Source organism: Bufo gargarizans, chromosome 6 (genome assembly GCF_014858855.1).
Source record: "Bufo gargarizans isolate SCDJY-AF-19 chromosome 6, ASM1485885v1, whole genome shotgun sequence".
In the NCBI taxonomy this organism is placed as follows: Eukaryota; Metazoa; Chordata; class Amphibia; order Anura; family Bufonidae; genus Bufo; species Bufo gargarizans.
In genome coordinates, this window is record NC_058085.1 from 51,182,096 (window position 1) to 51,197,602 (window position 15,507).

The window sequence follows — 15,507 nt, forward strand, 5'->3', positions numbered from 1 at the left end:
ATAGAGAAGTCCTACATTGAGGGTAAGCCAAGGAAAGATCTATATGTGAGGATCTGTAGGGCTTTCTTTTGTTCTCCACTAGTCTTGAGGGATTGTGTGACTAGCACTTTACAAGAAAGTCTGAAGCTCCTCAATGGGAAACGTCTCCCCGCCAAATTCTTTGACATAGCTTGGTTGTCATTACATGGAAAGCTATTTGTTAGGGGTAACCTAAAATTTTTAAGTGTTTCAGATAGGAACTGTCCTCTCGGTTGTCAGCAGGAGGAGACGATGGAGCACTTCATATCTGACTGCAGGGGTGGGAGGAGAATATGGGAAGAGGTGTCACAAAAGCTAAACATCCCATTACTGCAGTCCCTGACTTATCCTGACATCATCTATGCTGTTCCATCCAGAAATAGTAATGTAGACAGGGGGACAATGTACCTGATCATTTCTGTCATAAAATACTACCATTGGCACATGAGAACCCGCGTGTCTATACACAATGAGCCATTCCACCACACCACAGCCGTAAACCAAATAATGTCTGAGCTCCAGTGGGTTAAGTCATTAGAGATAAGGAGTAACCCGAATAATAGGAAATTATGGAGGAATGTGTCTTTGGTTTAAAACAGAAAATATGTTATTTTGTGTTTGTTTTGTTTTTTTGTTCCCCCCCCCCTCTTCTTTTTCCTCCCCAGCAAATGTGGACTTTATCAGTTTAATATAATTCTATAGGCATTCTAGCTGAGTAGTCATTGTGTGTACAATGCCTGTTATTTTTTGGGTTTTGTATTGTAAGAATGTATTTTTGTTTGTTTGTTTTCACAATAAAAATTGCCTCCTATGTACAAGAATATAACTACTATAATACTGCTCCTATGTACAAGAATATAACTACTATAATACTGCTCCTATGTACAAGAATATAACTACTATAATACTGCCTCCTATGTACAAGAATATAACTACTATAATACTGCTCCTATGTACAAGAATATAACTACTATAATACTGCTCCTATGTACAAGAATATAACTACTATAATACTGTCTCCTATGTACAAGAATATAACTGCTATAATACTGCCTCCTATGTACAAGAATATAACTACTATAATACTGCTCCTATGTACAAGAATATAACTACTATAATACTGCTCCTATGTACAAGAATATAACTACTATAATACTGCTCCTATGTACAAGAATATAACTACTATAATACTGCCTCCTATGTACAAGAATATAACTACTATAATACTGCTCCTATGTACAAGAATATAACTACTATAATACTGCTCCTATGTACAAGAATATAACTACTATAATACTGCTCCTATGTACAAGAATATAACTACTATAATACTGCTCCTATGTACAAGAATATAACTACTATAATACTGCTCCTATGTACAAGAATATAACTACTATAATACTGCTCCTATGTACAAGAATATAACTACTATAATACTGCTCCTATGTACAAGAATATAACTACTATAATACTGCTCCTATGTACAAGAATATAACTACTATAATACTGCCTCCTATGTACAAGAATATAACTACTATAATACTGCTCCTATGTACAAGAATATAACTACTATAATACTGCCTCCTATGTACAAGAATATAACTACTATAATACTGCTCCTATGTACAAGAATATAACTACTATAATACTGCCTCCTATGTACAAGAATATAACTACTATAATACTGCTCCTATGTACAAGAATATAACTACTATAATACTGCTCCTATGTACAAGAATATAACTACTATAATACTGCTCCTATGTACAAGAATATAACTACTATGATACTGCTCCTATGTACAAGAATATAACTACTATAATACTGCTCCTATGTACAAGAATATAACTACTATAATACAGCTCCTATGCACAAGAATATAACTACTATAATACTGCTCCTATGTACAAGAATATAACTACTATAACACTGCTCCTATGTACAAGAATATAACTACTATAATACTGCTCCTATGTACAAGAATATAACTAATATAATACTACCTCCTATGTACAAGAATATAACTACTATAATACTGCTCCTATGTACAAGAATATAACTACTAAAATACTGTTCCTATGTGCAAGAATATAACTACTATAATACTGTATCCTACGTACAAGAATATAACTACTATAATACTGCCTCCTATGTACAAGAATATAACTACTATAATACTGCCTCCTATGTACAAGAATATAACTACTATAATACTGCCTCCTATGTACAAGAATATAACTACTATAATACTGCTCCTATGTACAAGAATATAACTACTATAATACTGCCCCTATGTACAAGAATATAACTGCTATAATACTGCTCCTATGTACAAGAATATAGCTACTATAATACTGCTCCTATGTGCAAGAATATAACTACTATAATACTGCTCCTATGTACAAGAATATATCTACTATAATACTGCTCCTATGTACAAGAATATAACTACTATAATACTGCTCCTATGTACAAGAATATAACTACTATAATACTGCCCCTATGTACAAGAATATAACTGCTATAATACTGCTCCTATGTACAAGAATATAACTGCTATAATACTGCTCCTATGTACTATGCAATGATACTTAATGAGTTATATAATTTTCCCGTTTCCCTCTTGTATTCCATTCTGTGACAATATTGCGGTTATGTATCTGGAGACTGAGGATTTGGCGCTGTCCTGTGTACCCCCTTCTGTCTTGTTATGAGCCCACGTCTTGGTGTGACGTCAGCGCCCCATCTGGCTCCCTTTGCTCTTACATTATTGTCTTGGTTTTTGGCAGAATGTAAATCCCTGAACTTCTCCCAACAAATGGAATCCTATTCCTGGGGCTGATAATGACAGCTCCTAGGAGATTGTAGAAATGGGCGCTGATTTTGTTCCCCAGAAACAGCGCCACTCTTGTCAATGGTTATGTCTGGTATTGCAAGTCATACCTCTATATTCCCAAATATGCAATACTACTGTATATTAAAGGGGTTGTGTCATGAAAATATAATACACTTTTCAAGCCAGCGCCTGGATCTTAATACTTTTGTAATTGCATGTAATTAAAAATGTATTATAGCCACTGAGGTATTCAATAAAATGTATCTGTATAGCGCCATCTGCTGTTTGTTCTTTTCCTTATTTCTTTGTCCGGCTCACTGAGATGGTCGCACATGCTCAGTTCCATTGTTCAACATGAGATCCACTGGTGACTTAGAACCTACATATATTGAGTATAGAAGTACCCTTCACAGGGCCGTCAAGAGTTAAAGGGACCACATACCTGTCATCAGGAGCATTGAGGGGCCACATAGCTGTTATCAGGAGCTTAAATGGAGGGGCCACATAGCTGTCATCAGGAGCTTAAGTGGAGGGGCCACATAGCTGTCATCAGGAGCTTAAGTGGAGGGGCCACATAGCTGTCATCAGGAGCCTAAATGGAGGGGCCACATAGCTGTCATCAGGAGCTTAAGTGGAGGGGCCACATAGCTGTCATCAGGAGCTTAAATGGAGGGGCCACATAGCTGTCATCAGGAGCTTAAGTGGAGGGGCCACATAGCTGTCATCAGGAGCTTAAGTGGAGGGGCCACATAGCTGTCATCAGGAGCCTAAATGGAGGGGCCACATAGCTGTCATCAGGAGCTTAAATGGAGGGGCCACATAGCTGTCATCAGGAGCTTAAGTGGAGGGGCCACATAGCTGTCATCAGGAGCTTAAGTGGAGGGGCCACATAGCTGTCATCAGGAGCCTAAATGGAGGGGCCACATAGCTGTCATCAGGAGCTTAAATGGAGGGGCCACATAGCTGTCATCAGGAGCCTAAATGGAGGGGCTACATAGCTATCATCAGGAGTTAAAATTGAAGGGCCACATAGCTGTCATCAGGAGTTAAAATTGAGGGGCCACATAGCTGTCATCAGGAGTTAAAATTGAGGGGCCACATAGCTGTCATCAGGAGCTTAAATGGAGGGGCCACATAGCTGTCATCAGGAGCCTAAAAGGAGGGGCCACATAGCTGTCATCAGGAGTTAAAATTGAGGGGCCACATAGCTGTCATCAGGAGCTTAAATTGAGGGGCCACATAGCTGTCATCAGGAGCTTAAATGGAGGGGCCACATTCCTAAGGTCCACAGCATTGAAGATATGTAAAGTCATGATCATGGGAAGGGTGCAGACATTTTTAAGGCTTTTCTGTTTTGTTTTGTTTTTTTCACATTTAACATTATATGAGATGGCTGATACCAGGGAAAAAAGCTGCACGATCAGAAATGATAGTTGACGTGAGCTGCATTACCAGCAGTGGCCACCAGGAGGCGCGCGGGGGCGCGGCAGTGACAGCCGGGGTTGGTTTGTTGTGTTGGGTTTCCAAATCTCCAGGGAATCGGAGAGATGAAGGAGTAGCGGCCATCGCCTCCCGCCGCCGTGCGCTCAGACATGCGGGATTCCGCTGCGGCTTCAGGGGCTGCACAGGCGACTGCTCTGGACCTTGACATGGACGGATAAAGCCGCTGCGCCCTCCACATCCAGCCATGAAGGACGGAGGAGAGTCCAAGGACCAGCAGCTGACGGTATGTACTTACCGTATACCCTGTACACACTGTACATATACACACAGTATGAATGTATGATCATACACACACTACTATACATATATGTACACTGGTATACACCATACATACAGGACATATACACACACACAGTATGAATGTATGATCATACACACACTACTATACATATATGTACACTGGTATACACCATACATACAGGACATATACACACACACAGTATGAATGTATGATCATACACACACTTCTATACATATATGTACACTGGTATACACCATACATACAGGACGTACACACACTACTATACATACATGTACACTGGTATACACCATACATACAGGACATATACACACTACTATACTTATATGTACACTGGTATACACCATACATACAGGACATATACACACTACTATACATATATGTACACTGGTATACACCATACATACAGGACATATACACACTACTATCCATATATGTACACTGGTATACACCATACATACAGGACATATACACACACTACTATACATATATGTACACTGGTATACACCATACATACAGGACATATACACACTCCTATACATATATGTACACTGGTATACACCATACATACAGGACATATACACACTCCTATACATATATGTACACTGGTATACACCATACATACAGGACATATACACACTACTATCCATATATGTACACTGGTATACACCATACATACAGGACATATACACACTACTATACATATATGTACACTGGTATACACCATACATACAGGACATATACACACTACTATCCATATATGTACACTGGTATACACCATACATACAGGACATATACACACTATTATACATATATGTACACTGGTATACACCATACATACAGGACATATACACACTCCTATACATATATGTACACTGGTATACACCATACATACAGGACATATACACACTCCTATACATATATGTACACTGGTATACACCATACATACAGGACATATACACACTACTATCCATATATGTACACTGGTATACACCATACATACAGGACATATACACACTCCTATACATATATATACACTAGTATACACCATACATACAGGACATATACACACTACTATCCATATATGTACACTGGTATACACCATATATACAGGACATATACACACTACTATACATATATGTACTCTGGTATACACCATACATACAGGACATATACACACTACTATCCATATATGTACACTGGTATACACCATACATACAGGACATATACACACTCCTATACATATATGTACACTAGTATACACCATACATACAGGACATATACACACTCCTATACATATATGTACACTGGTATACACCATACATACAGGACATATACACACACACAGTATGAATGTATGATCATACACACACTTCTATACATATATGTACACTGGTATACACCATACATACAGGACGTACACACACTCCTATACATACATGTACACTGGTATACACCATACATACAGGACATATACACACTACTATACATATATGTACACTGGTATACACCATACATACAGGACATATACACACTACTATACATATATGTACACTGGTATACACCATACATACAGGACATATACACACTACTATCCATATATGTACACTGGTATACACCATATATACAGGACATATACACACACTACTATACATATATGTACTCTGGTATACACCATACATACAGGACATATACACACTCCTATACATATATGTACACTGGTATACACCATACATACAGGACATATACACACACTACTATACATATATGTACACTGGTATACACCATACATACAGGACATATACACACTCCTATACATATATGTACACTGGTATACACCATACATACAGGACATATACACACTCCTATACATATATGTACACTAGTATACACCATACATACAGGACATATACACACTCCTATACATATATGTACACTGGTATACACCATACATACAGGACATATACACACACACAGTATGAATGTATGATCATACACACACTTCTATACATATATGTACACTGGTATACACCATACATACAGGACGTACACACACTCCTATACATACATGTACACTGGTATACACCATACATACAGGACATATACACACTACTATACTTATATGTACACTGGTATACACCATACATACAGGACATATACACACTACTATACATATATGTACACTGGTATACACCATACATACAGGACATATACACACTACTATCCATATATGTACACTGGTATACACCATACATACAGGACATATACACACACTACTATACATATATGTACACTGGTATACACCATACATACAGGACATATACACACTCCTATACATATATGTACACTGGTATACACCATACATACAGGACATATACACACTCCTATACATATATGTACACTGGTATACACCATACATACAGGACATATACACACTACTATCCATATATGTACACTGGTATACACCATACATACAGGACATATACACACTCCTATACATATATATACACTAGTATACACCATACATACAGGACATATACACACTACTATCCATATATGTACACTGGTATACACCATATATACAGGACATATACACACTACTATACATATATGTACTCTGGTATACACCATACATACAGGACATATACACACTACTATCCATATATGTACACTGGTATACACCATACATACAGGACATATACACACTCCTATACATATATGTACACTAGTATACACCATACATACAGGACATATACACACTCCTATACATATATGTACACTGGTATACACCATACATACAGGACATATACACACACACAGTATGAATGTATGATCATACACACACTTCTATACATATATGTACACTGGTATACACCATACATACAGGACGTACACACACTCCTATACATACATGTACACTGGTATACACCATACATACAGGACATATACACACTACTATACATATATGTACACTGGTATACACCATACATACAGGACATATACACACTACTATACATATATGTACACTGGTATACACCATACATACAGGACATATACACACTACTATCCATATATGTACACTGGTATACACCATATATACAGGACATATACACACACTACTATACATATATGTACTCTGGTATACACCATACATACAGGACATATACACACTCCTATACATATATGTACACTGGTATACACCATACATACAGGACATATACACACACTACTATACATATATGTACACTGGTATACACCATACATACAGGACATATACACACTCCTATACATATATGTACACTGGTATACACCATACATACAGGACATATACACACTCCTATACATATATGTACACTAGTATACACCATACATACAGGACATATACACACTCCTATACATATATGTACACTGGTATACACCATACATACAGGACATATACACACACACAGTATGAATGTATGATCATACACACACTTCTATACATATATGTACACTGGTATACACCATACATACAGGACGTACACACACTCCTATACATACATGTACACTGGTATACACCATACATACAGGACATATACACACTACTATACTTATATGTACACTGGTATACACCATACATACAGGACATATACACACTACTATACATATATGTACACTGGTATACACCATACATACAGGACATATACACACTACTATCCATATATGTACACTGGTATACACCATACATACAGGACATATACACACACTACTATACATATATGTACACTGGTATACACCATACATACAGGACATATACACACTCCTATACATATATGTACACTGGTATACACCATACATACAGGACATATACACACTCCTATACATATATGTACACTGGTATACACCATACATACAGGACATATACACACTACTATCCATATATGTACACTGGTATACACCATACATACAGGACATATACACACTCCTATACATATATATACACTAGTATACACCATACATACAGGACATATACACACTACTATCCATATATGTACACTGGTATACACCATATATACAGGACATATACACACTACTATACATATATGTACTCTGGTATACACCATACATACAGGACATATACACACTACTATCCATATATGTACACTGGTATACACCATACATACAGGACATATACACACTCCTATACATATATGTACACTAGTATACACCATACATACAGGACATATACACACTCCTATACATATATGTACACTGGTATACACCATACATACAGGACATATACACACACACAGTATGAATGTATGATCATACACACACTTCTATACATATATGTACACTGGTATACACCATACATACAGGACGTACACACACTCCTATACATACATGTACACTGGTATACACCATACATACAGGACATATACACACTACTATACATATATGTACACTGGTATACACCATACATACAGGACATATACACACTACTATACATATATGTACACTGGTATACACCATACATACAGGACATATACACACTACTATCCATATATGTACACTGGTATACACCATACATACAGGACATATACACACTACTATACATATATGTACACTGGTATACACCATACATACAGGACATATACACACTCCTATACATATATGTACACTGGTATACACCATACATACAGGACACACACACACTCCTATACATATATGTACACTGGTATACACCATACATACAGGACATATACACACTACTATACATATATGTACACTGGTATACACCATACATACAGGACACACACACACTCCTATACATATATGTACACTGGTATACACCATACATACAGGACATATACACACTACTATCCATATATGTACACTGGTATACACCATACATACAGGACATATACATACACTCCTATACATATATGTACACTGGTATACACCATATATACAGGACATATACACACTACTATACATATATGTACACTGGTATACACCATACATACAGGACACACACACACACTCCTATACATATATATACACTGGTATACACCATACATACAGGACATATACATGCACTCCTGTACATATATGTACACTGGTATACACCATACATACAGGACATATACACACTACTATCCATATATGTACACTGGTATACACCATACATACAGGACATATACATACACTCCTATACATATATGTACACTGGTATACACCATATATACAGGACATATACACACTACTATACATATATGTACACTGGTATACACCATACATACAGGACACACACACACACTCCTATACATATATATACACTGGTATACACCATACATACAGGACATATACACACTACTATACATATATGTACACTGGTATACACCATACATACAGGACATATACACACTACTATCCATATATGTACACTGGTATACACCATACATACAGGACATATACACACTACTATACATATATGTACACTGGTATACACCATACATACAGGACATATACACACTCCTATACATATATGTACACTGGTATACACCATACATACAGGACACACACACACTCCTATACATATATGTACTCTGGTATACACCATACATACAGGACATATACACACTACTATACATATATGTACACTGGTATACACCATACATACAGGACACACACACACTCCTATACATATATGTACACTGGTATACACCATACATACAGGACATATACACACTACTATCCATATATGTACACTGGTATACACCATACATACAGGACATATACATACACTCCTATACATATATGTACACTGGTATACACCATATATACAGGACATATACACACTACTATACATATATGTACACTGGTATACACCATACATACAGGACACACACACACACTCCTATACATATATATACACTGGTATACACCATACATACAGGACACACACACACACTCCTATACATATATATACACTGGTATACACCATACATACAGGACACACACACACACTCCTATACATATATATACACTGGTATACACCATACATACAGGACATATACATGCACTCCTGTACATATATGTATGTAGAGTATAAAGGTACTTTCACACTTGCAGCAGAGGATTCCGGGAGGCAGTTCCGTCGCTGGAACTACCTGCCGGATACAGCAATCTGGACGCAAACGGATGCATTTGTGAGACGGTTGTCATCTGGAAAAACGGATACGTTCCCCCCCCCCCCCCCACAGATTTAAAGGTCTGCGCATGGCGGATGGAAAGAACGGATCCGTTTTGCCGAAACACTTGGGCCCGGATCTGGCATTAATGCATTTCAAAGGAAATTAATGCCGGCAGGTGTTCAGTATTTTTGGCTGGAGAGATAACTGCAGCATGCTGCGGTATTTTCTCCGTCCCAAAAAATGTAAGAGGGACTGAACTGATGCATCCTGATGCATCCTGAACGGATCGCTCTCCATTCAGAATGCATGGGGATAAAACTGGTCAGTTTTTTTCCGGTATTGAGCCCCTAGGACGGAACTCGGCGCCGGAAAAGAAAAACGCTACCCTTATAGAATTGTATTATGGTCATGTTTAGTGATTGGGTCATAATGGGGGTTGTAGTGTTCTATGTATAGAGTATAATAGAATTGTATTATGGTCATGTTGGGGGTTGTAGTGTTACATATATATATGGTATATAACAGAATTGTATTATGGTCACATTGGGGGTTGTAGTGTTCTGTGTATAGAATATAATAGAATTGTATTATGGTCATGTTGGGGGTTGTAGTGTTACATATATATATGGTATATAACAGAATTGTATTATGGTCACATTGGGGGTTGTAGTGTTCTGTGTATAGAATATAATAGAATTGTATTATGGTCATGTTGGGGGTTGTAGTGTTACATATATATATGGTATATAACAGAATTGTATTATGGTCACATTGGGGGTTGTAGTGTTCTGTGTATAGAATATAATAGAATTGTATTATGGTCATGTTGGGGGTTGTAGTGTTACATATATATATATGGTATATAACAGAATTGTATTATGGTCACATTGGGGGTTGTAGTGTTCTGTGTATAGAATATAATAGAATTGTATTATGGTCATGTTGGGGGTTGTAGCGTTCTATTTGTGGAGTATAACTGAATTGTATCATGGTCATGTTGTGGGTTGTAGTCTTCTGTGTATGGAGTATTCCAGTTGTATTATGGTCACGTTGGGGGTTGTAGTCTTCTGTGTATGGAGTATAACAGAACTGAGTTATGCTGTTGCCATTAATACTTGTCCTTTACAGGTCGCTCTCCGCATCCGTCCGATCAATGAGATGGAGCTGGTAGAAGGAGCCACCATCATCGCCCACAAGGTGGATGAACAGGTACGGTCTTTCTGATTCTGGATTATTCCTGGGTATATTGGGCGTAGTACGGCAGAGATACTAAAGCATTCAAGATTGCGATCAACGTCAAATGCTGAGGAACAATACTTATACCGGGGTAATTCCTGAAAGCAGCCGCCGCCCGGTGCACACCGCCAACAGACCAGTGCACCCCTCCAGTACTGTATTGATTTGGGGGCCATGGACTGTAACATGGATGCTGGAACCTGCACCAGTCACAGGCAGGCCCACAGACAGCACCCCATATCTCAGCTTCCTGAATCCTAATAGGTGTGACATGAGAAACCGGTTTCTTTGCAGTCATGCTGACCCAGTTTGCAGTATGGAATTGCACTATAGATGCATCCAACCACTGGACTTCTAGTCCTGATACAATACACTATGGGGGATAGAACCATGGCCGCCACGTAGAATAAATGTTTCATCGTCTTATTGAATTAAAGCCTAGATCTGATTTCCCTGCACAATGATGAGGGTGTGAGTAGATGCGTGCGGATCAGCCCTTCCTGCTGTCACCACGGGCATGCTCTAGTGCCCCCGCCACCCCTCCATAACATATGGCAGGTATAAGACCCTTGAGGTGTGAGACTCCAGACAAAGGATTACAGCAGAGCCCATGTAACAACCAGATGGCTTCTTGAGACATCTTAGAACTACAGCTCCTCGTGATCTGCTAAGGAGATAGCATCCTAAGTCTGGGCATGGAAACCCTGCACGTAAAGTGCACGGAATATAGCATGTGTATGGCGTATGGCTGCGCATACAGTGCGGATCATTAGGTTTGGCTTTTAACCCTTTTATTTCTGTAGGGTATTAGTTAGGGCCAGGGAATTAATAAAACAATTTTTTTATTAGTTAGTGTTGCCGGGCAATTAATAAAAAATAAAAAAACTCAAAAAACTAATTGCATCCTGATTAACCTGCGTAACCTTCGCCGTGTTGGTTATCTTGGTTCAGTTACGCCCAGCTCCGCTCTAATCCGCTCACTTCTACGCCATCACAAGGGAACCTCACAGGGTAAGTGGTTTGAACCACGCAAGCCCTGTGCGTGGTCAGAACGTTCCCCAGGAATTCGGCGGGGGGCACGCCTTTTAGTTCTGCTTCTAGTGCAGCGCCCCAGGATGAGCAGCAGAGCCTTATGGATGCTCTCGGATGTTCACCAAGTGATCGTTCAGGGGAGGCTGCTCGCCGTGCATGCTTGGTCTTCACATCACTCCCCGCAGTCGCCCGCCGGGGCACTCAGCAAGCCACGGACTGCGGTGGAGCTTCTCTGAGGTGGTGGAACGCTCCGTGCGTCAGGTCGGGTGCTTGTCCGGGAGCGTCGTCGTCAGCATTACCTGGGCAAGCCACATGGCAGGAGTACTGCTTGGGCTGAGTAGTACCCATGCCCGTCATACCAGCTTGGCGTGACCAACCCTGAAGCTCTATCATAAGAGTTCAGCTCTTAAATGTTCTTTTTATTGGAAACAACGTAATACAAATAGAGGCGCGACTAATAAAGGAGGATTACAGAGTTATTATGTATCATATACAATAGACGCACAGCAGAGTAAACAGCCAGTTCAGGGGAACAATCGTGAAATGCCTCGTGCTGGGCTGTCATCAAGTGCAGGTATTATGGCCTAAAGAGCATCTGTCAGCAGTTTTGTCCCTATGACACTGGCAGACCTGTTGAATGTGCGTTTGGCAGCTGAAGTCATCTGTGTTGGTCCCATGTTCATATCTGCCCGCATTGCAGAGAAAAATTATGTTTTAATATATGCAAATGAGCCTCTAGGAGCAACGGGGGCGTTACCATTACACTTAGAGGCTCTGCTCTCTCTGCAACTGCTGCGCCCTCTGCACTTTGATTGACAGGGCCGGAGATGTAAACTTGATAACTCCTGTTCCTGTCAATCAAAGTGCAGAGGGCGTAGCAGTTGCAGAGAGAGCAGAGCCTCTAGGTGTAACAGCAACGCCCCAGTTGCTCCTAAATATTCATTTGCATATATTAAATCATCATTTTTCTCAGCAATGCGGGCACATATGAACATGGGACCAACACAGATGTCTTCGGCTGCCAAGTGCACATTCAACAGGTCAGCTAGTTTCATAGGTACAAAACTGCTGACAGATGCTCTTTAACAAAAACATACAAAGGCTAGAGATGACAGGGGTGAGTGAGAGGAAGGGTGTTGCACTTGAGAAGTAAGAGATGGAAGAAAGCGGGTGAAAGGTTGGAGTACATGAAGCGGGTGGTAAGCTAGGTCAAGATGTAAGTCGAGCTTGCTAGGATTGTTATATGTGAATCAAGTTTTATGATAAACTTGCCATTAGATTAGAGAAAGCTGCTAGTTCTTCTACTGTGACACCGCTGGTCTATTTTGGGGAATAATAGGACAATTAGTGGACCCTCTACAATGGTGGAACGAGTAGTTTTGATCCTGCTAAGAAGGAGGAAAAGAAAATGTTATTGTCGGGAGTTATTGAAGCCGAGGACAGGTATATTAAGGAAGATGGTTGTTAGGGGTATTGGATCATGGATGGAGCACATAGGGGGTCGTTTACACCACCATAGAGTCCACCTAAGTTATGTAAAGGCTGGCACCTCTAGATAATTTAGGCAGATGAACGTCCAGTGCAGGGGAGACAGAGACCGGCGTCTAAATCACCGGTCTTCATAAATGTCCCCCATAGTTTTAATCAAAGATAAAACTTGGTCCCAGAAAGGTCTAAGTTGAGGGCACGACCACCATATGTGTAGATATGTTCCTCTTTCTCGGTGACATCTCCAACAAGTATCTGGGGTACCATAGATGGGTTTTTACTGGATTGTACTAGTGGGGGATTGTCTTATATGCGTTCACTTGGGCTCTACCACAGTGGGACCGGCCATGTGACTGTAAATCGATCTGTTTCACTTCAAAGAGTCTGTTAGAGTCAAATTAAGAAAATTGCGGGTCAATTTCCGCTGCATTTTGTTTCAGCAGCACGCGGAAGTTGAAAATACACTGTCATATACTGTAGATTTTCCGGTTTGTAGATTGGTGTTGGATGAAGGTTAGGGTTAGATGTGGACCCTTTGTGTCTCTATCGGGTTGGTGTTGGATGCAGACCCTTGATGTGACCTGTGTGTGTTCCTCACCTTTTTCTGCCACAAAGGGGCATAGACGTGTCAGTCAGTGCCCCCTGTTGCCTCTTAAAGAGTTGTCCTCTATAAGTAGTGACAGCTGACAGAGGTGCAGATTATAGTGTTAAGTCAGAGGGTCTTCGTTGGCTGCAATCTCTTCTTGGTGGGTGATGTTTGATCAAGGTGTGATGAAGGCTGAAGTCAGCGCTTGTGGAGCTTGGATAGGTCTGTGCACAGCAGAGACCGAGGGAGCTGAATATCAGAAGTGGAATCAGAAAATGACAGGATAATATATTTCCATCACTTTCAATATTAAATCCATCCATGCTCTGAGCTACTAAGTCCATGCTCTATGCTGCTAGGTCCATGGTCTGAG

At 39.5% G+C, this 15,507-nt stretch overlaps 1 protein-coding gene across 1 annotated transcript in view; it reads left to right on the top strand.

Moving 5' to 3' along the window:
* Positions 1–4,419: 4,419 nt before the first annotated feature.
* Positions 4,420–15,507, top strand: part of KIF19 (kinesin family member 19) — a 47,036-nt gene continuing 35,948 nt past the window's right edge. Inside the window, exons 1-2 of the mRNA XM_044298362.1 lie at positions 4,420–4,580; positions 11,921–12,001. Coding sequence (XP_044154297.1) covers positions 4,542–4,580; positions 11,921–12,001 — 120 coding nt within the window. The 5' untranslated portion in view covers positions 4,420–4,541. The remainder of the gene's footprint in view (positions 4,581–11,920; positions 12,002–15,507) is intronic.